Source organism: Nycticebus coucang, chromosome 7 (assembly GCF_027406575.1).
Source record: "Nycticebus coucang isolate mNycCou1 chromosome 7, mNycCou1.pri, whole genome shotgun sequence".
In the NCBI taxonomy this organism is placed as follows: domain Eukaryota; kingdom Metazoa; phylum Chordata; class Mammalia; order Primates; family Lorisidae; genus Nycticebus; species Nycticebus coucang.
This window is the reverse complement of record NC_069786.1, coordinates 34,908,286-34,933,479: the sequence shown is the minus strand read 5'-3', so window position 1 is coordinate 34,933,479 and position 25,194 is coordinate 34,908,286. Positions and strand designations below refer to the sequence as shown.

Here is a 25,194-nt window from a genome sequence, read left to right as displayed (position 1 = left end):
TTGTTATAAATTAATCACTTAAAAATATTTTCATTTTAATCTTGTAGTATTTGAACTGTAAAATAACTTTTGCAAGGTAACATTATTAATATTCCATGTATATTGTATAGTAGAAGTGTTTCTAGCCTTTATTTTAGTTAGTTTATAATTTTTTTCTTTTCTCTTAGTATCTTCTTCACATATAAATATTTGGGGAAATCTTAGAAATTAAGATTAAGGATTTAATTATTTTATACTAAGCCTTTTACATTTTAGTTACTGCTATTGCATCAACAGAGACACGTGGGAAGTTGTACAAAGTCTTTAGATTTGGATAAATAGGATCAGTCAATTACAGCAGAATGCAAAAACTCAGATTTGTTACCTTCTACCCCACGTAGTCATTGTATAGTACATTGGAAGAAAAAGGAGAGGTGCAGGAAAAATAATTTAATTTCTATTCTTCCATTTTAAGAGAAGTGAGTTCATAAGAGCACGTGGGCTACCCCTCCCCATTTAGTCCACATTTTGGTTTAAAGGCGAACTTGCCCTGTGATATACATCAGTTCACTCTTTCGTAACTTTTGCCCTATTATATATGCTACCACCTATGGAAATCTCATTTCCCTTCCTTAGCATATTTTCATTTTAGATACATGATTCTTAGGTGTCAGGCTCTCTCAGGAGAGGATATGTTTTCTCCTGTTTTCGATACAGAGTAAACAGATCTTCCAACTTATTGGCATTTCAGAACATTAGTTCCACACATCAAGCCTTCTTTCAAATTTATGTTATATTATCTTATCCTAAATTTGAAAATAATCACCTCTGTAGTCTACAATATTCCCTGGATAGTCTTTGTCTTTCTTCATACTCCCTCAATACCATTTCTCCTATCAAAATTTTCTCATTTTAATATTTTCTGTGCTTTCTGACAGCCTGATTAAATGCAGTTCTCTTCCTAGATACTCTCAATTTCTCCGTTTCTATTATCTTATATAATTGTACTTTGCCACTGGGAGAATCTATACCTGATGTGACCTATAATTTTAATCTTTTTCCTCCATCTTTGATGCCCTTCACCCTATAAACTCAAAAGCATGAAGACATTACAGGGGAAAAGCAAAAAAGTTAGTCATTTTTCCACTTAATAAGCATTTGGTAGGAATACTGAATTTAACTAAATTTAAATAATGGAAGAAATTGTGGTTCTGACCAGCAATATGCCACTAGTATAGAGAAAAAGATACTCTTCTTTAAAAGCTTCTTTCAACTTGGAGGAATACCTACTTATAAGTAAACATTGTGAATAACAAGCACTTACAAGCTACACTTGAATTTTATAAATGCAAAAATATTTACACAGCTATAATATTGTCCCCCAAATTGTTTGGCGTATTGTAGGAATTCGAATTCTTATATTTAAAGAAATTCAAGTGAACTAGATCATGAAAAATGGCCTGGGTCCATGTATTGCCTCATTCTCCTCACTCAAGATAGGGTCAATGCATTTTATTCACCAACTGCACTATCTGATTGCCCTACATTGGGTGACCCCTAGCAAACTCAAAGAATGGACAGGAGCTTGATGCTTTCAAGCTTCCTGACATTTTTCTATATATATATAGAAAGGAAGTGAGATATTTATGATAACTTATTTGGTTATAACGTAGGTGTTCTTGGTATCTCTATTTAATTCAAAATATGATTTATATAAGATTTCCCTAGGGTTTTTTGTTTGTTTGTTTGTTTGTTTTGTTTCTTGAGATAGAGTCTCACTCTATTACCCTGGGTAGAGTCCAATGGCATCATAGTTCACAGCAACCTCAAACTCTTGGGCTCAAAGCAATCTATGCATCTCAGCCTCCCAAGTAGATAAGACTACAGGTGTCTGCCACAGTGCCTGGCTGTTTTTTTCTTTTCCACTTTTTGTTGTTGTTGTTTGTTTTTGTTTTAGTAGGGATGGGGTCTCACTTTGCAGGCTGGTCTATAACTACTGAGCTCAGGTGATCAGCCTGACTAGGCTTACCAGAGTGCAAGGATTAAAGGTAGCCAATTTCTCTGTTTTGCATAAAATAAGCACCATTTTCCTTTGAGAATCTAATTTGACATATTTGACATACATTCCCAGGATTCAGGGAAGATACTCTAGTCTTTGAATACTTTTAGAGAGTATTACCTTGCTATTTTCTAAATGAAATCCAGTCAGTTTTCAATTTTGAGAGTGATCAGAGAACATTTTACTTTTCCTCATTATAAGGATCACTGAGCATATAACAATCATTATCAGGGCTGTTTATCTGCTTCGGTGAAGTAACACTTCTACTGCTAGGGAAAAATATGCAAGAACATATTGACTATTTTATTACCAAGGATAGAATTAAAATGAAAATGGTGATAAAGGCTCAGCATTAACACAAATACAATAATAATAGCTCCCTGATTCCTGGTGAATAACAAAGTGAGGTTCATAAAAAAATTTTTTAAAAATACATGACATTCAGTACTTTAATATTGAAATATATAATTTCACAAATTGAAGAAAGATTTGAAGTTGTCTAATCCCTTAAGCAGAATATTAATAAACTTTTAGGAATAGTTTTCTTAAAAGTAAGCATTCATTATATGTAAAAATTTCTAATTTGGTTAATAGACATTTAAGCAGAAATTTAAAAAACCTATTTTAGAATTTTTTGTTTTCCAATATTGTTGTATGAGACTAGGAAAAACTAACCAAAGCTAAAACATATACAATATAAAGAAGCCATAATGGGTATTTTCAATCTAAATTACAAAAAAAATTTAGGGAGAAAAATTTAAAGTTAATGGCATGGCCTGGGTTCAAATTCTAACTATGTGATTTATTAACTGCATGGCATGTTCTTCATCATTATCGTAGTTTTATTTTAGACACCTAAGTTTAAATCATTCATATGTTATTGGATATTACTGGCAAATTATTTAACCTCCCTGTTCCTGTTTTATCATTTGTAAACTGAAAATAAACGTTGTATCTGCATTATAAGATCTAGTAAACATGAGTTTAATTATCGTTTAATATAAATGTTAAATATGAGGTTAACATGTGACAAGTTCTCAGAATTTGTACACATAATTAGTACTATATGTTCAATACATAAGCAAAGAAAATTTAAAAAACTGACATGTTTTGTAATTTTATCAGTTTCCTACTCTCCTTTGGTTGAAAATTAGGTCACATGACTTTTTATGAAAGTCATTTAAAAACCCATTTTATCACATTTAAACAATTTATAATGGCCTTATCAGTTTGCTTAATAAATGCCAATAAAAATATGAATCAGACTCTAAAGAACAATATGGCTGACCAAAACAGAACAAAATGAAACACAACTATCCAGGTAGCTATAATTTGATTGTGCCTCCTAAAGTTCATGTGTGGGAAACTTAATCCCCAACAGTGTTGGCCTAATGGAAGATATTTATGTTATAAGGGCTCTGCCCTCCTGTATGGATTACCGTACAGGAGCAAGTTGTTATAAAAGTGAGTTTAGCCCTCTGTTCCCCTCTCTTGCTCTTTCCTACCCATGTGATGTTTTCTGCCATGTCATGACGCAGCAGGATTCAGTCCCTTAAGCTTGGACATTCCAACCTTTAGAACCATAAGCCAAATGAACTTCTATTTATTATAAATTACTAATTTTCCAATATTCTGCTATGGAAACATAAAATAGACAAAGATGCATGAGCAATATCAGTCATATGACTAAGTTATTAAATCTCTTTCTCCACACATGCATTTTACCATGTAACATCATTCCTAATAGGTACATAATAAGTGTACATTCAAACATGTGGTTGTACCAGTAAAAGGAATGTTTTATATATACATACGCACATATATATTTTTTAAAACAGACTCTCACTTTGTCACCCTATGTAGAATGCCTTGGCTTCATAGCCCACAGCAACCTCAAACTCTTGGGCTCAAGCGATCCACTTATATCAGCCTCCTGAGTAGCTGGGACTATAGGCACCCTTCACGATGCCCAGCTATTTTTTAGAGATGGAGTCTTGCTCTTGCTCAGGCTGGTCTTGAACTCCTGAGCTCAAGCAATTTATCTGCCTCTGCCTCCCAAAGTGCTAGGACTTTGAGCCACCATGCCCAGCCTTAAAAGGAATGTTTTAAATTTATTTGATATAAAGTACTATTTTCTAATTATGGATAGGTTATAAAATGCAGATAAACATGGCACAGAAAAAATAAAGTACATCCATTTTCTCAGCTCCCAAGGCAATGAACATTTTAATGTGCTTTCTTCTACTTGTGCCTAAGTACATTCTGGATACTTTAACAAAATACCAAAAACTGAGTAGCTTATAAACAACAAAAATTTATTTCTCACAGTTCTGAAGGCTGGGAAGTCTAAGATCAGGGTACTGGTAGATTCAGCATCTGCTAAAGATCTCCCTGTTATAGATGATGTTTTCTGACTGCATCCACAGATGATGGAATGAGCCAACAAGATCCTTTGAACCACTTTATAAGGCAGGGCACTAATCCCATTCAAAAGGGCTCTACCCTCATGATCTAATTACCTCCTAAAGGCCCCACCTATTAATACTATCACATTGAGGATTAATTTTCAAAATAGGGATTTTAGGTGGTGCCCGTAGCACAAGTGGCTTAGGCGCCAGCCACATACACCAGAGCTGGCAGGTTCGAATCTGGCCAGGGCCTGACAAACAATGACAACTACAACAACAAAAGAAAAAAAGCTGGGCATTGTGGCAGGCACCTATACTCCCAGCTACTTGGGAGACTGAGGCAAGAGAATTGCTTAAGCCCAGGATTTTGAGGTTGCTATGAGCTGTGATGCCACGGCATTCTACCCAGGGTGATAGCTTGAGGCTCTGTCTCAAAAAAAAATTAAAAAATTAAAAAATAAAAAAATATATATAGGAATTTTAGGATTGCACAAGCATTCACATCAAAGGAAGTTATATGAACAACAATATTGAATAACAAAAATAAACTAATCACTATTCATTGATACTATTCATTGACTACTATGTGATGACTACTTTTTGCTTTTTTCCCCTCATTTTCAGAACCATCTAATGAAATACTCATCCCATTTTATATGAGTAAACTAAGACTCAGAAAATTTAAGTAATCTGACTCAGAGTAATAAATCTCATCTAAGACAGCACCAACCTTCCAACAGGTGTACCCAGCTGCAGAGGCCATGCTTCATTCTTTTCTCCCACTTAAGCAAGATTGATTCTGGTTACCTTCCAAGATCAGATGAGATCTGGTGAATTCAGGGTGATATGGTTGTAGACCCTGTCTAAATTAAGAAATCTTTTGCATCTCTTCAAATTTAAATCATATCATATTTTTAAATTTTACACTTTTACTTTTTACACTTGTTAGTATTTTCTTTGTTTTTATATATGCCTTTTAATACTTATTTTTAATAACCACACCTTTTCATACCACATGTGACTACCAAAAATGTTCTCAGATAGTTATTTAGTATTGGATGTCTAGCTTGATTTCAGTTCACTGCTTTTATCATAATAATGCATGTATGTGTAAATAATTTTTCTCATGTTTGGTAGTTTTCTTGTTTATGTTTGTAAGGCAGTCATATAACTATTTTGGTACCTGGAAGAAACAAGTGCCTGCATATAAGTCCTTCCAAATAGTAATAATATCATTAAACAATAATGATAATTGGGTCATAGTTCTTTTTTATGTTATGTTATTTTAAAACAAAAGTAAATATTCAGTATCTATGAGGCATACAGTTTGAGTGATATGTATACACATAAACACACATGCATGCCCACAGGACACAATGTAGTTTTTATTCTACCAAAGTTAATCATGTAATAGGGGAACAAACCTAAAAAAAAAAAAAAAAAGAACCAAAATGCAGCTATTGATCCCAAAATTCAAAACCTAATATTAGTAAATTCAGTCCAGAATTTAGGGAGAGAAATACAACATGAATAAATTAGATTTAGTGTAGAAGTATTCTGGTTGAAGCAGAATAGAGGCTGGAGCCATTACTTCATTTCTTACTTAGCTTTCCCACTTTCCTACCCTGTTTTCCCGAAAACAGTGTCGGGAAAACAGTGACAGTGTCTTATTTTAAGGTGTGCTCCCAAAGATGCACTAGGTCTTATTTTTAGGGGACGTCTTATCTTTCCTGTAAGTAGGTCTTATTTTCGGAGGATGTCTTATTTTCGGGGAAACGGGGTATTTTTGTCTCTAGAGCTAGAACATTACAATGAACACTGTACTGTTAGCAAAGGGGTCATGTTAGCCATGTGATATTCCAATTATAACCATTCCAATTATTACCATTGGGTTATTCCAATGTGCAATTAAAGTGAAGATGATATTGAGGAAAGGAGAGATTGGAGATGAGCTGGGTAGTTTTAAGCATATAACATCTCCTTTGACAAAAAAGTTAAGCAAGAAACTTGAGAGTAAAGGAGAAAGGACAGGAGATAGTAGTTTCAATGTGATAGTTAAGAGTCAAATGTGAAATACTGGAAATTGGAACTACCATTTCATATACAATGTATTATAATTTCACACTGCTTAGGATAGTGTCTTTTTATTTCCATATGCTTTTGAAGATTTAAGTACATCTACCCATTTCTGTCCTCTGGACTAATAACTAGACACTTTAATCTAAATGCTCTATTTTCTACATCATGTATAAATTGACCATTTATAGCATATAGTCAATACTTACAGCCACCTACTGAATAAACACAGGAGAACATAAATATTTTCTTAGTATAGAGAGTAGTTATTTAAATATTAGTTCGCCCTTTTTCCACTTGCTCGTTTTATTTAGGCCCTCAACAGATTAGATGATGCCACCTGGACTAGGGAGGGCAGGATCTTTTTTACTCAGCATTTTGGTTCAAATGCTAATCTTTTCCAGAAACACACTCACAAATGATGTTTTACCAGCTATCTGGACATTCCTTCATCTAGTCATGTTGACACATAAAATTAATCATCATAGGAAGCTGCATTAGTAGATCAGGAAGTGGCAGGTGACAAAAATCTACAAGGTGGGCATAAGAACAGAAGGCATGGTTTAGGTGAGATATACTTAGAGGCAAAGTCAATGAAAAATAGTGATAGAAGTTTGTGGAGAGTCTGGGGAGAAAAGGAAGAAGCTGAGATAGTTTTAGTTTTCTAATCTCTATAATTAGCTTTATAGCCAAAGTGTGACATGGAACCCATTGGAGTTGGTTTAAGAGATCAGGAAATTGATTCTGTGGAAGACCAGATAATAATAATAATAAGTACTTTTGGCCTTGTGGACCATATGGCCTCTATTGCAGTTACTCAACTGATGTAATAGAAAACAGTCATATGGAAAATGAATGAGTATGGCTGGACACTGAACTTTGAATCCCTGTCATCAATACTGTTCTTCATTTGGGTTTAATTCAATTATTTAAATAAATAGCTCACTGGCCAGTATTAGCCTGTAGCATAGGCTATAGTTTGTGGAGACCTGGCCTAAAAGATAACAGCAAAATTAAACTTTGAGTATGCTGAATTTGAGAAACTTATGGGTAAGAAGGCAAGAAGAGTCTGGTCTTGAGCTAGAGCTTTGATGGTCTTTCAGTTCTAGGTTGAAGATAAGAAGGTAGAAGAGATTTCATAAGCCTATTAGAGAAAATGAGAAGAGGGCAAGGATAGAAGCTTGGGAACTCCAATACTAAAGAGGAAGGTAAAGAACACTAGGGGAAAGGTGAGTGAGGCATTATGGAAGCAAATAGCACAATCAAAAATAATTTTAAAAGCTAAGGTAAAAGTTTTGAGATGACACTAGCCAACAGTATTAACTTTTGCTCAGAAGTGAAGAAAAATTAAGACAAATATATTCATTGGATTTAGCAACCTAGAGGAAAGTCAGTGATAATTTTAGAGAAAGACCCATTATAGCTGATTTATTTGCATATGTTCTAATTATTGAATATGTCTGAGTTAGATATCAGTATGATTTTCCACCCTTTGCACTAAAAAATATAATTTATTGAACAGTAGTAGCATATTGTTAAGTAAAACAAAGTAAATTCAAAGATAACATGCATAGCAATCAGCTCAGTCTAGAGCTAGACTATTTGGGTTCAGATTCTAACTTTATCATATCCTGATTTCATGACCTTTCTCTATTTTATTTTTTTTATTTGTAAAATGGAGTTTTTAAGAGATTGAATGTATTATCATCTTTAAAGCATTTAGAAGATAACCTGGTAAATGCTGAGTGTTGTACAAGTGTTTGTTAAATAAGTGATAGGCAGTAATTGTTTGTAAATGTGGAGAAAATATAAATTTCTTCTGTGTACTTACTCTCTACCAACCACCTGCTACCTACCAACCATAGGTCATTCTTCTCTGTGTCCTCTCTGACCTCAAATGTGTTTTCTTGTGGACCCGAATTTTCTCATGAATCCAGCAAGATTCTACCAGTCTGAGATTTTGTTTTCTTTTTGATTTTTTTTTTAGTTGGTTTAAAGGAAATTCTCTCTTGAAATAATGCAAAAATATGATTGTTATTTTAAATATAGAGTGTTGCAAACCCTTTATCTGTTAGAGTTTCATAGATTAGAAGACTTTTTTTTTTTTCTTCTAGAAGAAACTTTTTTTCCATCTGAACAGAATTTTGTTTAAATGCGACTTAATTATTGATTGGTAAAAATAGTAGTATTTTGTCAGGAATATTTTATTTTACTTTCAAAGACAGCTGACTGGCTCAGCTGCCCTGTTTATTTTGATTTTGAAAACACAGTGACTGGCAAACATATAAATTATTTGGATAATATTAATATGACAATAACTTTTAAAAAAATCAAAATCCAGAAATAGAATGGAAATAACCATGAGAAGTTTCTCCATGGTTACAACAACTAATTATATTTATTCAAATTATATTCTAAGGCAATACACTTACCCCTATCTCTGTTTTGTCAGGTACTCATAAATTAATGAATAAATCTAAACCAACTGCCTCATTTAGGTTGTACACTGTATCTACACTGTATCTGTACAGTGTATACAGGTTATACACTGTAATCTAAATCCATCATAATCTGGAATCTAAACTCTTATTTTCCTCTTAGTAGTTGTATGAGTCTTTTATACCTTTCCAAAGTTAAGTTTACTATTTACAAGATGAGGATAATTATTTTTATAAACAAAAATAACCGTTAAGAAATACTTCATGGGCGGCGCCTGTGGCTCAGTCGGTAAGGCGCCGGCCCCGTATACCGAGGGTGGCAGGTTCAAACCCGACCCTGGCCAAACTGCAACCAAAAAATAGCCGAGTGTTGTGGCGGGCACCTGTAGTCCCAGCTACTCGGGAGGCTGAGGCAAGAGAATCGCTTAAGCCCAGGAGTTGGGGGTTGCTGTGAGCTGTGTGAGGCCACGGCACTCTACCGGGGGCCATAAAGTGAGACTCTGTCTCTACAAAAAAAAAAAGAAAGAAATACTTCATAAATGACATAATGCTGAGAAGATAGTTGGCACATTTTTTAACATACAGTGATAAAATATTTTTCCACTTTTGGAACTTTTAATCTTTTAATCATTATTTATCCCACTTGCCCATTATGTTAGAAGGATATAGGAGAATTATAGACTGCTCCTCAAAGAGTAGCTTTAACATTGAAATGATTTAAGTGCCTCCAGTCGAATTAAGAATATATTTCTGGGCAGTGCCTGTGGCTCAAGTGGGGCACTGGCCCCATATACCAGAGGTGGCGGGTTCAGGCCCAGCCCTGGCCACCAAAAACTGCAAAAAAAAAAAAAAAAGAATGTATTTCTTATTTCTATAAAAAATTAAACTTTTTTTGAAAACACTTAATAAGTAAACAAGATGATTTTATTTTGCAAAACCAGTTTAGATTCTAAGAGTCTTAGTGATATCATTGTACCTTAAGGGACAAAGAATCACTTATGAAACCTTAAAGATGGATTTCTTTGGTTTTAGAGACAGAGTCTTGCTTTGTTGCCCTTGGTAGAGCGCCATGGGCACTCATCACAGCTCAAAGCAACTTCCAGCTCTTGGGCTTAGGCGATTCTCTTGCCTCAGCCTCCCAAGTAGCTGAGACTATAGGCATCCCCCACAATACCTGATTATTTTTTTGTTGCAGTTTGGCCGGGTATGGGTTCGAACTCACCACCCTCAGTATATGGAGACGGTGCCCTACTTACTGAGCCACAGGCTCCACCCAAAATGGATTTCATATGAGGTTATTAACATATTTAATTAAAATTATGAGAATATGATTAATAAAATATTTTTCCCCAAAAAAGAAATATTCTCAGAAACATATTACAGCATGCTGAAGGTGAACCTTAAATATTTGTAGGTGTTTAAATTGTTTGCTTCAACAATTTACTGTATAAAATCTGTCATGTAAAGCAAATTTCTGTCTCTCTCTGTCTCACATATACACACATATAAACACATAAATACACACATAGGTATCCATATATGTATGTGTGTGTGTATCCTCTGTCCTAAATATTATTAACTTTCTAAAAAAAAAAAAAAGGTTTTCAGCCAGGTGCAGTGGCTCTAGCCTATAATCCTAGTATTTTTGGAAGGCAAAGGTGGGAGGATTACTTGAGGCCAGGAGTTGTGGACCAGCCTGAGTACCATAGTGAGATCCTGTCTCTACAAACAAATAGAAAGATTAGCTGTGTGTAATGGGCCAGGGTCTGCAGTCCTAGCTACTGAGGTAGAAGTATTAATTTACTCCTGGAGTTTGAAAATGCAGTGAGCTATGATCATATCACTACCCTCATGCTCACGCAACAAAGTGAGATCCTGTCTCAAAAAAAAAAAAAAAGTATTTTTCTCATCACAATTTAGTAGTATCTCCTTATTTCATGTATTTTTGTACTGTCAGTAGTAGATTTATTTGGTCTTACAAGAACTCTGTTTTAAAATGCCCAATCTGTAATTCTACTCCAAGATCATGGCTTCTCAGTCTTTATACTTTACACATTTGGGGCTAGATAATTCTTAGTTGTCAGGTGCTTTACTGTAAACTGCAGAATGTTTACATAGTAGTGTATTAGATCAGTGGCCTCTACTCACTAATATGCCAACAGTACTCCCAGTCATGACAACCAAAAATGTCTCTATTTATTGCCAAATATTCTTGGAAGACAAAATCACTACCTCAAGCACTGATTGAGGATCACAAAACTAGATTTAAAAAAAATATATGATTATAAAATCATTAAAGCATTCTAGAGACAGAAACATCCCTGATAAAATGCTTATTCTTTTGAAGCATATAGCAAATGAAATGAACAGTAGGTAAATTATGATACCAGAAAGACATATGACTTCATTAGAATGTCTAAAAGTTCAATATCATTTTAAGATATTATTCTCCTATGAAAATAATACCATCTTACATATTTTTTTCACCTTCTTAGAGTGTAAAGAAAAACATAGTATTAAAAAAAGTATTTTAAAAAATCTCTATGTACAGATACCTGTGGAAGATCAAATATGATTTTTATACATTTTATATTCTACTTTATAAAAAATGCAGTATAAAATTAATTCATAAAATCGGACATAATTTGAGGGAAGTATTTGCTGCCTAACTAGTAGTGCTGGAATCTGGTGAAAGTAAATCAGTGAAAATTTCCTTTATTTGCGCATATTTTGTGTTATGAACATGTATTTTATATAAGGAATTCACTCAAGTTCAATAATGTCAAATGTTAAAATTATCACTTAAAGTTGTTTGTCACAGAGTAAATAGGATTTGGGATTACTATTTAATTGCTGAGTATTCCAGAAAACTTCTTAATTTAAAAATATTAAATACCTTCTAAAAGAAAATTACTAATATAGATACATTATTTTATTACATTTGTAAGTAGTTTAATGCCAATAAAGTTCATTTATAAGGCAAGTATCAGTTATTATTAACTGTATAGGAAGGAGAAAAATATTCCACTAATCTAACAAATTGGATCATGGCATTCTTCTCCGTTGAGCATGGTTTCATTAGGTAAATAAATGTCATACATTATGTGGCATCAGCATTTAAATACATTCTATTTGAATTTACTGGATAAAACACGTTAGCTGTAAAGTGTTTATTTTTTGCTCATGAGAAATGGACTGTAATTAAGCATAACTTGCATGAAATGCTAAATTATCTTTAATGATGCTGTTGTCTTCACAGAGCATACATCAATCTTGTGTGATTAAATAATTAACATTTGGTTTTCCTGTTAAGTACTGTAGTTATACATTATTTAATCTTTTCACCTGTAGCTATGATGTGCTGTAGAAGATTAATTCACTTTCCAAATTTTTAGACTTTGGCATACCCACACACATTCGTGAGCATGCACAAATGACTTAAGTGTCCTTAAGTCTAACACAGTAGTAGATGCCATAGAAATTTTAGGGAAAAAACATGTGTGTATATATATATATATATATTATATATATGAACATAGTTCCTGTTGTACTCACATTAACCTAACTCAGAGAGTGATAAACTACAGTCCTTAGACTAAATTTAGACCTCTGTTTAATAAAGTTTTATTTGAACACAGCAACACCTATTCATTCACCTATAGCTTTATGGCTGGCTTTGTGCTACAGTAGTAGAATTAAGTAGCCAGTTTGGAGAGCATAAGGCCTGCAAAAGTCAAATTATCTACCACGTGGCTTTTTACAGAGAAGACATGCCAACCACTGGTTTAGTTCTCAACCTGTTGGTCGCGACCCATTTTAACAATGAAAATACATTGCAGCATTCAGAAAGTTGAGAACCACTGAGCTAGAGAGACTAGTGGATACTATTATAAAACATATAAGAAAATGTGGCAAACTAGAAAATAGAACAGCAGACAATGAATTGTCTAATTGACTTCTAAACTCAAAAATTATAACTAAAATTTAGTGATGGAAGAAATCAGTATTAGCTAGCTTCAGTAGCAAATGTTCTGTGGAGGTAAAATGAACTGGATCATAAAGGAAGATTAATATAAAAGTAGCAGTGATGGAGTTCTAGGTGAAGCAAAGAACACAGTGTGGAGGTGGAAAAGGACAAACTATAGATATTCAGAAAACAATGAAGAAGACTCATTCTAGCTTGTACATGTGTGTTACACTGAAGAAAAGTGGTAAATGAGACTGGAAAACAAGTTGGTATCTTAGAAAGAGAGGTTGGTATGTTGGGGGCAGTACCATGGAGTACCAGTTACATAGCCATAACAAACATTCGAATATGAGGAAATAAAATTTTATGTTGGAGGAGGAAAAGTAAAAATGGGAAAAAATACATATAGTGCACAATCTATGAAATACTTGACAAATGATTAAATATGACAGTGAAAGAGTAGTGAAGAAAATCTTTGAAGTTTAAATTTTGTGTGTAGAAGATAGATGACTATGTTAACAAGAATAAACAGAGGGTGAAGAACTGGAAGGTGAATGAAAGTAGAAGGTAGACCAGGTTGGATGGTGCTGAGCAGCCTTGGAGGAAAAGGTAGAAGATAAAACAGAAACTTTGTAATGTGAAAACTGTTATCCAAAGCAGACATGTGACCAACTTTGTTTTTTAGAAAGATAACTTTTGCAATGGGGAGATTAGATTTAAAGAGATTAGTTGGATTAGTGTAATATCTATGAAGGAGACAGAGAAAACCTAAACAGAGCCATTGACCAAAGAATTGGAGAGAATAGAGTTCAGGGTTATATGGCAGAACCTTAAATTCCTTTGTGAATGAACTTTGTTTTCTCTGCATAATATTGTACTCAGTGGATAAATAAAATATGGGGGCTATTACAGCTATTTTTAAGATTTTATGTTTGGCCAATCTGATTTTAGATAATATGAACTATCATTGAACTCAGTCTGCACAACTATCTTGCATTTCATCAGTTAAGACTACATATAGCATTATATTGACTAGTCAGCTTTTCCGACCTCTTAATACAAATATGGAATAGCCTTGATCTTATAAGAGTTTACAACCTTTATATTGATTGATATTAGGTTTTTCAATAGTATCTCTTATAAAATAATTAATTGCTATCTAATTATAACAAAATAAACAATAATATATTTAGTATATTTTTATATATTTAATATGATTATTTAAAAATAATAATTTTAAGACTTTGTGGTCTATATGGTCTTTACTGAAACTTTCTATTTGACTATTATAGTATGACAGCAACCATAGATAACATGTAAACTAATGCTTAGGGCAACAGTTCTCAACCTGTGGGTCGCAACCTACAGGAATTGTATTAATGGGCCGCAGCTTAAGGAAGGTGGAGAACCACTGGTTTAGGGACATTTTTCAATAAAACTTTGTTTACAAAAACAGTGGATAAGTTTTGTCTCAAGAGTTATAGTCTGCTAACCCCTGCTTTATACTAAAATATGAATATTATGCCCACCAACCAGGAATGAATTAGCAAGCTGTGGTATATGTATACCATGGAATACTATTTAGCTAGCAAAAAGATGGAGACTTTACATCTTCTGTATTAACCTGGATGAAGGTGGAACACATTTTTCTTAGTAAAGCATCACAAGAATAGAGAAGCAAGAATCCAGTGTACTCAATTCTAATAGGAAGGCAGTAGATGATCTAATACAAGTGGTGGGGTAGGTTAACAAGGGATCTGGGAGGAGAAGGAGGGAGAAGCATGGGGAGTTCATGGTGTATGGCACACCTCTTGGGGGAGGGACACAGTTACAAGAGGGACTTGACCTAACAGCCGCAATCAGTGTAACCTAGTTCTTTGTACCCTCAATGAATCCCAAATAATAAAAAAAAAATGAGTATTATGAAACAAATTCCATAATTGGATTATTAGAATAGCTAACTGCACTTGGTTAAAAAAAAAAAAAAAAAAAAACTTCTGAAAGATTTAACAATATTATTTCAAAGGGGAAGAGATGAAAAGTAAGAATTCTTTGTGAATTTTCTATGCTGTGAAGCACCAAATATTAAGAATTATACATTTTAGTGTTAGTGTTAATGCAGATGTTGGGTTACAAAGTCAATGTAATTTTTGACTTTAGTATATATGTAGAAATTTAATATCTTTGCTTTAAAATGTATTTTGTCACAATTACAGGGTATTGAGAAGTGCTATTATGTTCTGGCCTGAAATAATGATGTTCAAAGTGAAATCCAAGTATCTAACATTAGACTGTCATGGATTATGCTTTTAACTTTTCCGAGAAATAGCATTTTCTATGTCACTGCTTTTGAACAAGTCTTTCCTCCATCTTCCTTCTCTCTTTTACTTCTCTTTCCTTTTTTTGTTACTTTTTTCCTTCTTCCACATTCTCTTCTTTTTTTCCCAAGTGTGGAAAATCTTTCTCTTTCTATCTAGCACACTATGTAAGCCTGCCTCAAGGTATCTGACAGTTCTCTAGGACGACCTCTTCTTCACTTCTCCTCCTCTCCTGCCACAACTTTCTGACTTAATAACCGTCACACCTACTCTCTTGTTTCTCCTTAGGAACTCCAATTCCTATGTAGATGAATTTGAAAGATAAGAAAGAATAAAATATGTCGTGCTTACTCTGTGTGACAGAAAGAATTGCCCCCCGAAATTCTAGAACCATAGCTTTCCACACATTTCTGAGTCTTTTGTTTTCTTTTATGTATTTATTCTTTTTGACAAATGCAAAGATGTGCATTTGTTTTATTTATTTATTTAATGTGAGGAATGCTAAAGATTGCCAAAAGACACATTGAATATTTATCCAATTCAGTTAATTTATCATATACTCTACAATCTTATTGTATGTTTTCATCTTTACATAGATTTTAATTCTATATGCTTTAAAACCCGACAGGACTGATCATTACTCCCGGAGGGGAAGAGAAATACTTTTCTACTGTCCTAGGCTCACGTCCTGAGGTCTTCAAACAAAAGACAGCTTAAAAAGAGAAGTACACAAACTTATATAATAACAAGTGTTACATGACACAGGAGCCTTAATGAAAAAAATAAAGACCAAGCAAATAGTTAAAACCTACATATTTTTACACTGGGTTTAAAGAAGAATGGATGATTGTGGAGAAATATATAGGACAAGGGAGTTATAATCTAATGACAATAAATTGGGGAAAACTTAGCAAGGCCTCTTGTTCAGATTCTTTCCTGTATCCTTGTGTCTTCAGAGATAAGGATATTTCTTTCCTCTGGGTTTAGAGAGGTCATTTCAACATGAGAGTCTTATGCTCTCCTTCAGAGGAAGGTTAGAAAATCCTTCTCAGGTTTTGTGACCTGCCTCAGGAAAGAAGGCTGGTGGGTAAGGTTAGAGAGACTTCCTGAATCCGCCATTTTTCAATATATTAACGTGACATATATTGGGGGGTAGCATGAGATACCATACATTAGTTGAAAACTAAAATTTTGCTAATGAGGTTAGAAGGTTTAACTACTTTCTGCCTTCAATTTACTAGCCTAGTTCTAAAGACTTCATTCTACTATACAGGCACTATACAAAAATAAGGTTAAAGATAATAGTGATCATTTGAAATTAAAATGCTATCTAAAAGGCATGATGATAGGATAAGAAATGCACAAAAATGAGGCAATGGCATTGAACTGCAAAATGTAATACTCTGCCCTAAATGTGAATATATTATAATTTATTTTTACAATGGAGTTTGGTAAGTGTGTACATGTGGAGCAAACTTTAGCCATGAAATTAGGTAATACAGAAAAAATAGCAATAAAGAAGTAGATAATAATGAAGGGAGATAGACATTTCTCCACATAGGCTTCTGATTTGAAAATGAGTAAAGGGTTTGAAGGAAGGGTGTAAATGTAGCAGCACATTCCTAGGGAAATCTTTAAGCGTGCTATGCTAGGTCAAGAAGGGAGTCTACATGGTAGTTTAGGAAAATCCACTGGACCCATATCCATTGGAACTCCCCAAGTCTGGGGTACAGTCTACCTGAGTTATTATACAGTAAATTCAGTAATTATTCCTGATTGCTTCTCAGACTAAATCCTTTAGAAACATCTTTGCTTTTAAGGAAATAAGATGCACGCCATCCATCTTAGAGGGAATTGAGGGAGTGATCTTAGTTACCTTTGAAGAAAAATAATTGTTTTTATTAATGTAATTGCTGTGTATGATTATCTGTTATTATCATATTAATCACACTACTAATGAGTGCTGTGTAGGAAACTTTACTTTGACTCATTAAGTGAATAACCCCTGTCAACCTCAGAGCTTCTCCAGTACATTCTTTCTTCTTTACTGTTAATATTTCACTGTGTAATTACAGCTCCCAATCCTTGTGCGGCTAATGATGGCAAAGGCCCCTGCTCTCACATGTGTCTGATCAATCATAACAGGAGCGCTGCTTGTGCGTGCCCCCACTTGATGAAGCTCTCCTCAGACAAGAAGACCTGCTATGGTAAATTTCTTACAGTTCTTACCTAAAATCAGAACTGAAGTCTCTCGAATTATATTAGCGTTCAGATTTTACTCAAGGCAAAGCAGGAGAGGGTTTTAATATCTTTACAAACGTTTTAGGTGGTGCTACTTCCAGCCACTATTGATGGTTCCTCTGTATTAGGGGAAATATATTGTTTAAATATATGATATGTTACACTTTACTATTTATTACCTTATTCATCTTTTCTTACTACTTTCTTATTTGGTGTGTTAGCAGAATTTATCTCTGCAAAATGGGAAGATTTGTAAGTGAAAGTGCATTATCAAAAAATGATGATGTAGGGAACCTGCATAACAGAGAGGTACTTAACAGCTTTAATCTCCTCCTGCCCTTCTAACGTCACTCTAGGATCATTTTGTAGGGGATTATCAACTTGAAATTCTTGAAGGGGGAAAAATGAAGTAAAATATATAACTTGGAAACATTTGTTAAAAAATTTGAACTAAAAATGATGGAAGTTATGAATGAAAATCAGTTTTTCAATTAATTATTATTTTTTGCAAAGCAATTGCTTAATTTTAAGGACAGAAAACTGAATGTTTTCACCCAAATTCAACTCAGGAATTTAGGTACATATATCTTTAATTTCAGACAGTAATACATATCTTAACAATAACAACCCCAAGACGGTGCCTATGGCTCAAAGGAGTAGGGCGCTGGCCCTATATACCGGAGGTGGTGGGTTCAAACCTAGCCCCAGCCAAAAAAAAAAACAAAACAATAACAACTCCAAAGAGAACAGTGAGAGAATGTCTGTTACTTCTATTTGTATTTTATCTGATATTTCACAAATGTAGTACAAGAAAGGTGCCTATGGAAGTAAAAATTACTCAATGCCTCTCAATGTTAGTCACTACGTATTTACAATAAAAGCATGCTATAATTAAAGCCTAATTTTAATATGGGGAAATGAAGAGGATTTTTTAAAGCAACATTTAATGTCATCTTTTTCAATGACTGTACAAGGAACAGATTCCTTCAACAAGCTTTTGAAGCAATGCAATATTACTACAATTATGCGCAAAGAACAAATATGGCTTTGACATTTGTCAAGTTCATGCTACATACTATAGCAACTTGGTTTGAAATTTAAGATCAAATTGACTACTGAGAATTTCTTGGCATTTCTAGCTAAATAAAAATGATCATTTGATTCTAACTTATTTTATATTTCTTTACTTAAATATCTTAATTTAGAATAAATAAATCATTTCTGTATTAATATTTCCATTCAATCTTGATTCTGATTTTCTGGGGCTACAATGTATTAAATCATCAACAAGTAATATTTTAGAATTTTTAAACTATGTCAAGTTTGTCAACTTTATAAAAGAAAAACACTTAATTTCTGTTTCTTCTTTAGAAATGAAAAAATTTCTTCTTTACGCAAGGCGTTCAGAAATCAGAGGAGTGGATATTGACAATCCATATTTTAACTTTATCACGGCATTTACTGTCCCTGATATTGACGATGTTACTGTGATAGACTTTGATGCATCTGAGGAACGTTTGTACTGGACGGATATTAAAACACAAACCATTAAACGGGCTTTTATTAATGGAACTGGCTTAGAAACTGTTATTTCAAGAGGTAAAAGATTTGCATATGCTACAACCTAGAAAGGGTTTGTTATTCAATTTGTCTCTTTTATTTTCTTTCTCTATTATTCAACTCTTTATGCTGTTAACTGAAAGTAGAAATTGATTAGAAATTTAATAATATGCTACCTGCTTACCATTGGAGAATGATATAATTAAATTACGCATAGCTGACTAGTAATTAGAAATTTACATTCATGACTTCAAAAAATTTCAGAATAGATCTTCTTAAAATTTGCAAATTTCTAAATAAACAAGATTTAAATTTATATTTTCAGAAAGATACTATGAGATGTTTCAACAGACTGTTTTCCTTCTCTGACTCAAGCTTGACAACTTCCCGTTGCACATATTTTTATAGAACCAGAGTACACAAGTAAGACAGAACAACTGTTCCTATCCATTTCCTGACCCAGCAGGTTGAATCTCAGGTTCTCAGTGAATCTGTTGAATTAGCCATTAAAAAAAAAAAGACTGACTTTTCCCAAAATAGACACCCTTGTCAATGCATTAGTTGAACACCAAAATATGGTAGCATCTCCATAGCTGACCATCTCCCTACATTGACCATAAGCTGACCTAATTTTTATAGGCCAGACATGCACCATATATATGCAATGGAAATTCCTTATGTTGACCACATCAGTTTGTCAACCAATTTTTTATTTTCCTTTGTGTGGTCAACTTACTGTATTTACAGTATTTACTTGTACATTTTACTGTATTTACTTATAACTTCTGCTGTGTTTAATAGTGAATTATACTAATATTTGCTTACATTTTTGCATACTGTGATTTTGGGGTCAGTTATTATTTTATTGAATGAGTCTTCATTGAGCACCTACTGTTTGCCATGACTGAAAAACCAAAGAAGACACAACTTCTCTTCAACTTTATGCTCCCTTAACTTTATAGAAGTATTTGGAGAGGGGTAGAGGAAAGAGTAATCATTAATCCATACCAAACACCTATTTCTTAAAGTACTATATACTGAAAATTTTAAATCAAACCATATTTGCACAATGTTTACTCTCTATCGAAAGCAGCACAAAATGTAGTTTTGCCTTCACTGCCTTTTTTTAAATGAGTTTCTCATGTACAATATTAGAAAGCTAGCTTGAGTACCACTAGTGGTAGAACTGAGACTATATGATTACTGAAGTACTCTTGTATTTTGGCTAGCTTTTAACAATCTCAGATTAGTAAGTACTGTTAAAGCAATTTATTGAATGAATTGGCTGTAAGTTTATTCAAGTATTTACTTCAAATTTGTCAAATGTGAAGAGTTTTTCTAAAAAAGCTTATGCAAAAATTTATTCTTTGTGTAGGATATTTTACATGAGCCAGTGTGTATATGTGGGGTAGTGGTGGTTGGATAATCTTAATTAGATTGGATTACAAACAAAAATGCCTGATTAAATGTTATAACTCTTGAAAGATCAGGTCTGGGCTATTAAGTGGCTTCCAAGATTGACAATCAGTTAGGTAGTCTTCCTTCATGAAATTTATCAAAGTCTATACTTAAGCATGAATATTTAATACTTTCAAAAGGCTCTGTGAATGATATAGAGTAAAAGATATTTATCTTTAAAAAATGGGGAGATAATTTTCTTTTTTTGGGGGGGAGATAATTTTCTATCTTTAATTTGAACTGGTATGCATATTAATAATTTGGTAAATTTATCTTTGAGAAAATCACAAAGATTTATTTCTATTTAGCAGACTCTATCATTATCAACCCCAAATTGAACGATAATATTTTCTCACTAGTAATTGATAATAATGATTAGTTTGCAATGAGAATTGAAGAAGTATTTTAAGGAAGGTAGGGCTACATGATTAGTTTTGCCTTTGGAAGAGGGTTCTTTACTATAAATGCTCTGAGGTGGGAGGGTAGAAGATCAGTGTACTCTGGGAGACAGGCTAGTTTGCTGCTATAGAAGCTCTAGAAAGAGTATAAATGAGACGAGAGTGGGAAAAACTGAGATGGAGGAATGTGGACAGATTATAGAGACATGCAAGAGTAAAAATATAAAAGTAATTAAGAATTAACTGTACGTGAGAGATGAGGAATAGACTTTGCAAAGGATAATTCCTCCATTTCTGGCTTACCTTACAAGTTGAATGATGTTGTCTTTTCATTCTTCCAGAGTAGAACATTGTTGGGGTCAATATATCTTTCCACTAATAGAAGAACGTAGGATACAAATGTCTTAACGCAATAACTAAGAAAATGCCAGGAAGGCTATGTTAATCAGTGTGATGAAAATGTGTCAAACTGTTTATAAAACCAGTGTATGGTGCCCCATGATCGCATTAATGTACACAGTTATGATTTAATAATAAAAAAAAAGAAAGAAAAAAATAAAGCCATAAAAAAAAAGAAAAACACAGGGTGAACTTTTGACAATTTAGGTTCTGAATTCATCAGTGGATCTCACATCCCACCAGTAATTGCACTTTATTTTACCCTTTCATCATTTAAATATTCTGGAGACCTTTTCTGACTTCTTACATGCTTGACATCTACATTTTCTCTCTCTACTGGAATTTTTCTTGAGAGATTTTAATTTCATACTTTCCTTAGTCTAAATCTAATATGAAACCAGCTCCAGAAATTGGACCCCAAATATATCTATTATTCCATGTGTCTCCTTTTATTTTCTTCCCAAGCCTACATTTTCTGAGGAAAACATGGAGGCTTTTTAGTCCAAGCTTTCATGAAGACACCTAGAAATAGTCTCCATATTAGAAGCACTAATAGTCTCCATGTTGCCCACATGAGTAGGTATAATTCATTATAAAGATAAAGATTAAAACATAAAATACTAAACTAAATACTAAAACATGGCTATAGGCACATTCACTGTATAATTTAACAACTGCACACACATATACACACACATACTATTATCTCTAGCAAAGAGCAAAGTTAATTTGTTCCTAAGAAAAGTGACTGTCACAGTGTGTAGCAAAACAAGTTCTTGGTAGTGGATTACATCTTCACTCTCTGAGGGCAGTTAATTCTTCTACTTGAGTCACCGCTTTGTCCAAATATTTTTCAGTTATTTTTGTGAAGAGATGAGTAATATTAGCTGTCATTAAGTAATGTTACCATTTTCTCCTTTAATCTTCGCAAACCTATTGTGAAAAATTATTTTCATGCTGCAGATGAGAATACTTAAGATCAAAGAAGCTAAAATTCTCAAAGCCAAAGTGAGGAGATGATAGAGACAAATTCACACTCAGGATTTTGTCTTCGGAGTTCCCATAATCTTTTATTACCTGCAGTAAGAAGGTTTATCCCAAGTTGCTATTGGGATTAATTGCATCAACCCTGCAAACCTGCGCAGCATTGTCCATTTAAGATAGTTCCACAAGCTCAATTGCCCCTCCTGAGTATTCACGTGTTGTCCAGAATTATACTTTATTGCATAATAGATTAGCTAAAAAAAAACCTGTAAAGTACAGCTTTCAGTTAACTTAGTTAGAAAAAAAAAGACATAAGTATACCTTTAAATCCACAATATAAGCTAGTATCTGAGTGGAGTATACATAGCTCACTAAGAAAGTTTTGACACAGACTATTTCACTTCCAAGAAATGTTGACATTGTCCTTTCTGATTCACCTGACCAAGTTTCAACTTGCTCAGATTATCCATGTTGCTGAAAGGACTTCGTTTTCATCCATGCAGATTTTATGTTTCTTGATTTTCGTGTATCTCAAAACTGTCACGATGACCCATGTATGTGTTATTCCATCTCCTTGTCAATGATTTGATTGTTTATTCTGAAATACAAGCAAAAACTTTCAGAGACATGTTGGTAGCTTTGTAAGCTTCCATGCTGTCAATGAAATTTCCTTTTTTACCGGAAAACATTATTCATGTGCCTGATAATTTAAGGAAAGGTAAAAATTGTTCATCTTTGAAAAGTTAATGACAACATTAGGCAAATACAATTGCTTGAGCAAAGTATCCTGTTAGTAGTAATTTACTAATTGAATGAACTGTGTTGTTAGGTTAGGCAGAAAGCTACAATGAATAAAAGAAAGAATATAAATTAGAAGTATTGCTATTTATTCTTTAAAGAATACTGTTATGTGGTAAGAAATAATCATAAAGTCATAAGCTTTACTTTGTAACTATAAGTTAGAGACCACTTTAAACTCAGACCTTTCGATCACTTTAACTGCTATATAAAATGCAATTATTTATTTATTTATGTATTTTTTGAGACAGAGTCTCAACATGTCGCCCTCAGTAAAGATCTATGGCATCACAGCCCACAACAACCTCAAACTCTTGGGCGTAAGTGATTCTCTTGCCTCAGCCTCCCAAGTAGCTGGGACAACAAGCACCTGCAACAATGTCTGGCTATTTTTTTTGTTGCAGTTGTCATTGTTTAGCTGGCCTGGGCTGTATTCGAACCCGCCAGCCTTTGTGTATGTGGTTGACGCCTTAACCACTGTGCCATGGGTGCCAAACCTAAAACGCAGTTCTTAATAAGGTCAATCTAATTGAACCTATTTGGGAGTGGATTTCTGTTCATTTTTGAAATCCTATCCATTGCCAACAATTATTTTTGTCAATGAATATTGAAGATTTGTTCCCTCTATTTTGCAAGAGACAGTATTTAATTGTACCCAGTGATAAAAATGCTTAGAAAATAAAAAAAAGTTCTGAAAATTCATCCAGAGTAAATGGAAGAAATGAAAACAGATCAATAATAACAGTGAAATCTAGATTTTGGAAACAGACTGAATTAAAGTACAAAGTTTAGTTGGGAAACATTGGTTGTTTTGTCATTTTTGAATGGAATTTAAAATTTTTATTTTTACCCAGCAGGCCTTTTGGTGGAAGAATATGAACATCTGTAATTAAAAAAAAAAAAAAGATGAAGCAGGACAGAAAATAAAAAGCAGGAACTATTTTTACAAATGCCATCCCATTGAGAACTATGTACCTATAATACAAATTACTAAATGAGCCATGCTTTCTATGTTTATCCCTTATCTTTTCGTTAGAAAGATAAATATGCCTTTATTTTTCTCTAAGGGCTTTAAAAAAATTCACACCATATTCTTGGTTCTATATCTGGAACACTGGAATGTTGGGGTGGCAATTATTCAAAGATAAATAACTTAAGTTCAAGCTTCAAGGAGCTTCATATTTGATGGAAAAAAAGTGAGATGTGAACAACTAATAAAATACAAAACTAAATAAAATAAACAGTTTATCAAGGATGCAAGCCTTTTCTCAGAAAAATGAGAACAAGAAATACTGCATTTCTATGTGAGGTTATCAAAGTGCTCACTGAGGAGGTGATAGCCAAACTAGGCCTTGGGAGAAAAAATAATTAATCCAGGTTGAGGAATCAGTAGGCACAAAGGATTCAATACTTCAAACATAAAGAGCAGCAAGTAGTGAGGGGTAGTGGGACCTTGTAGAAAATTAAACTAGAGGGTTAATACAAGGGCAGATCACAGACGGCCTTATACCAAGACATGGGGAGCTGTTTTTGCATGTTTTTCCTTTAGGCACTGAAGAAACACCTGAAGACTTTTAAGGACCGGCGATTCAAATTCTTTGGAGACAAATCAGGTGGAAACTTGAAGAAAGACTGGAAAGTGAGGAATCATAGGCAAGGGCAAATTTTGAAATGCAAGTGTTCTAAATCTGAAACAAAAACTATACTAAAACAAAGAGAGTTATAAAGATACTCAAGGCATTGTAGGCATAGGAATAACTGACCCTGACAATAGAGAGGTAAAGATGGCCACATAATTGGAAAAGTTTTGGTGACATCAATCCAGATGAAAATAAAAGATTTTCCTTTATCAATATACAGTGAATCTTCTATAAGATGGGAAAAAGTTATAGGTTTAGGATACTAAGAGATACGGAGACAGTGAAAAACTATAATTCTTTTTGTCTAGGAAAAACAGATTTGTTTAATACACATATGTTAAAACTGACAAAACCGACATAACAATAAACACTATATTTCTCAGACTCGGGAAGGAGTAAAATTAGTCAGGGTGCGCACAGGAGGCTTCTAAAGTATCTGTAATGTTCTATTTCTTAGCTGGATCTTAGGTT

The 25,194-nt window shown here is 33.6% G+C and overlaps 1 protein-coding gene across 1 annotated transcript in view; it reads left to right on the top strand.

The window, feature by feature from the left end:
• Positions 1-25,194, top strand: part of LRP1B (LDL receptor related protein 1B) — a 2,318,354-nt gene that overhangs the window by 1,448,388 nt on the left and 844,772 nt on the right. Inside the window, exons 28-29 of the mRNA XM_053597274.1 lie at positions 17,321-17,452; positions 18,858-19,085. Coding sequence (XP_053453249.1) covers positions 17,321-17,452; positions 18,858-19,085 — 360 coding nt within the window. The remainder of the gene's footprint in view (positions 1-17,320; positions 17,453-18,857; positions 19,086-25,194) is intronic.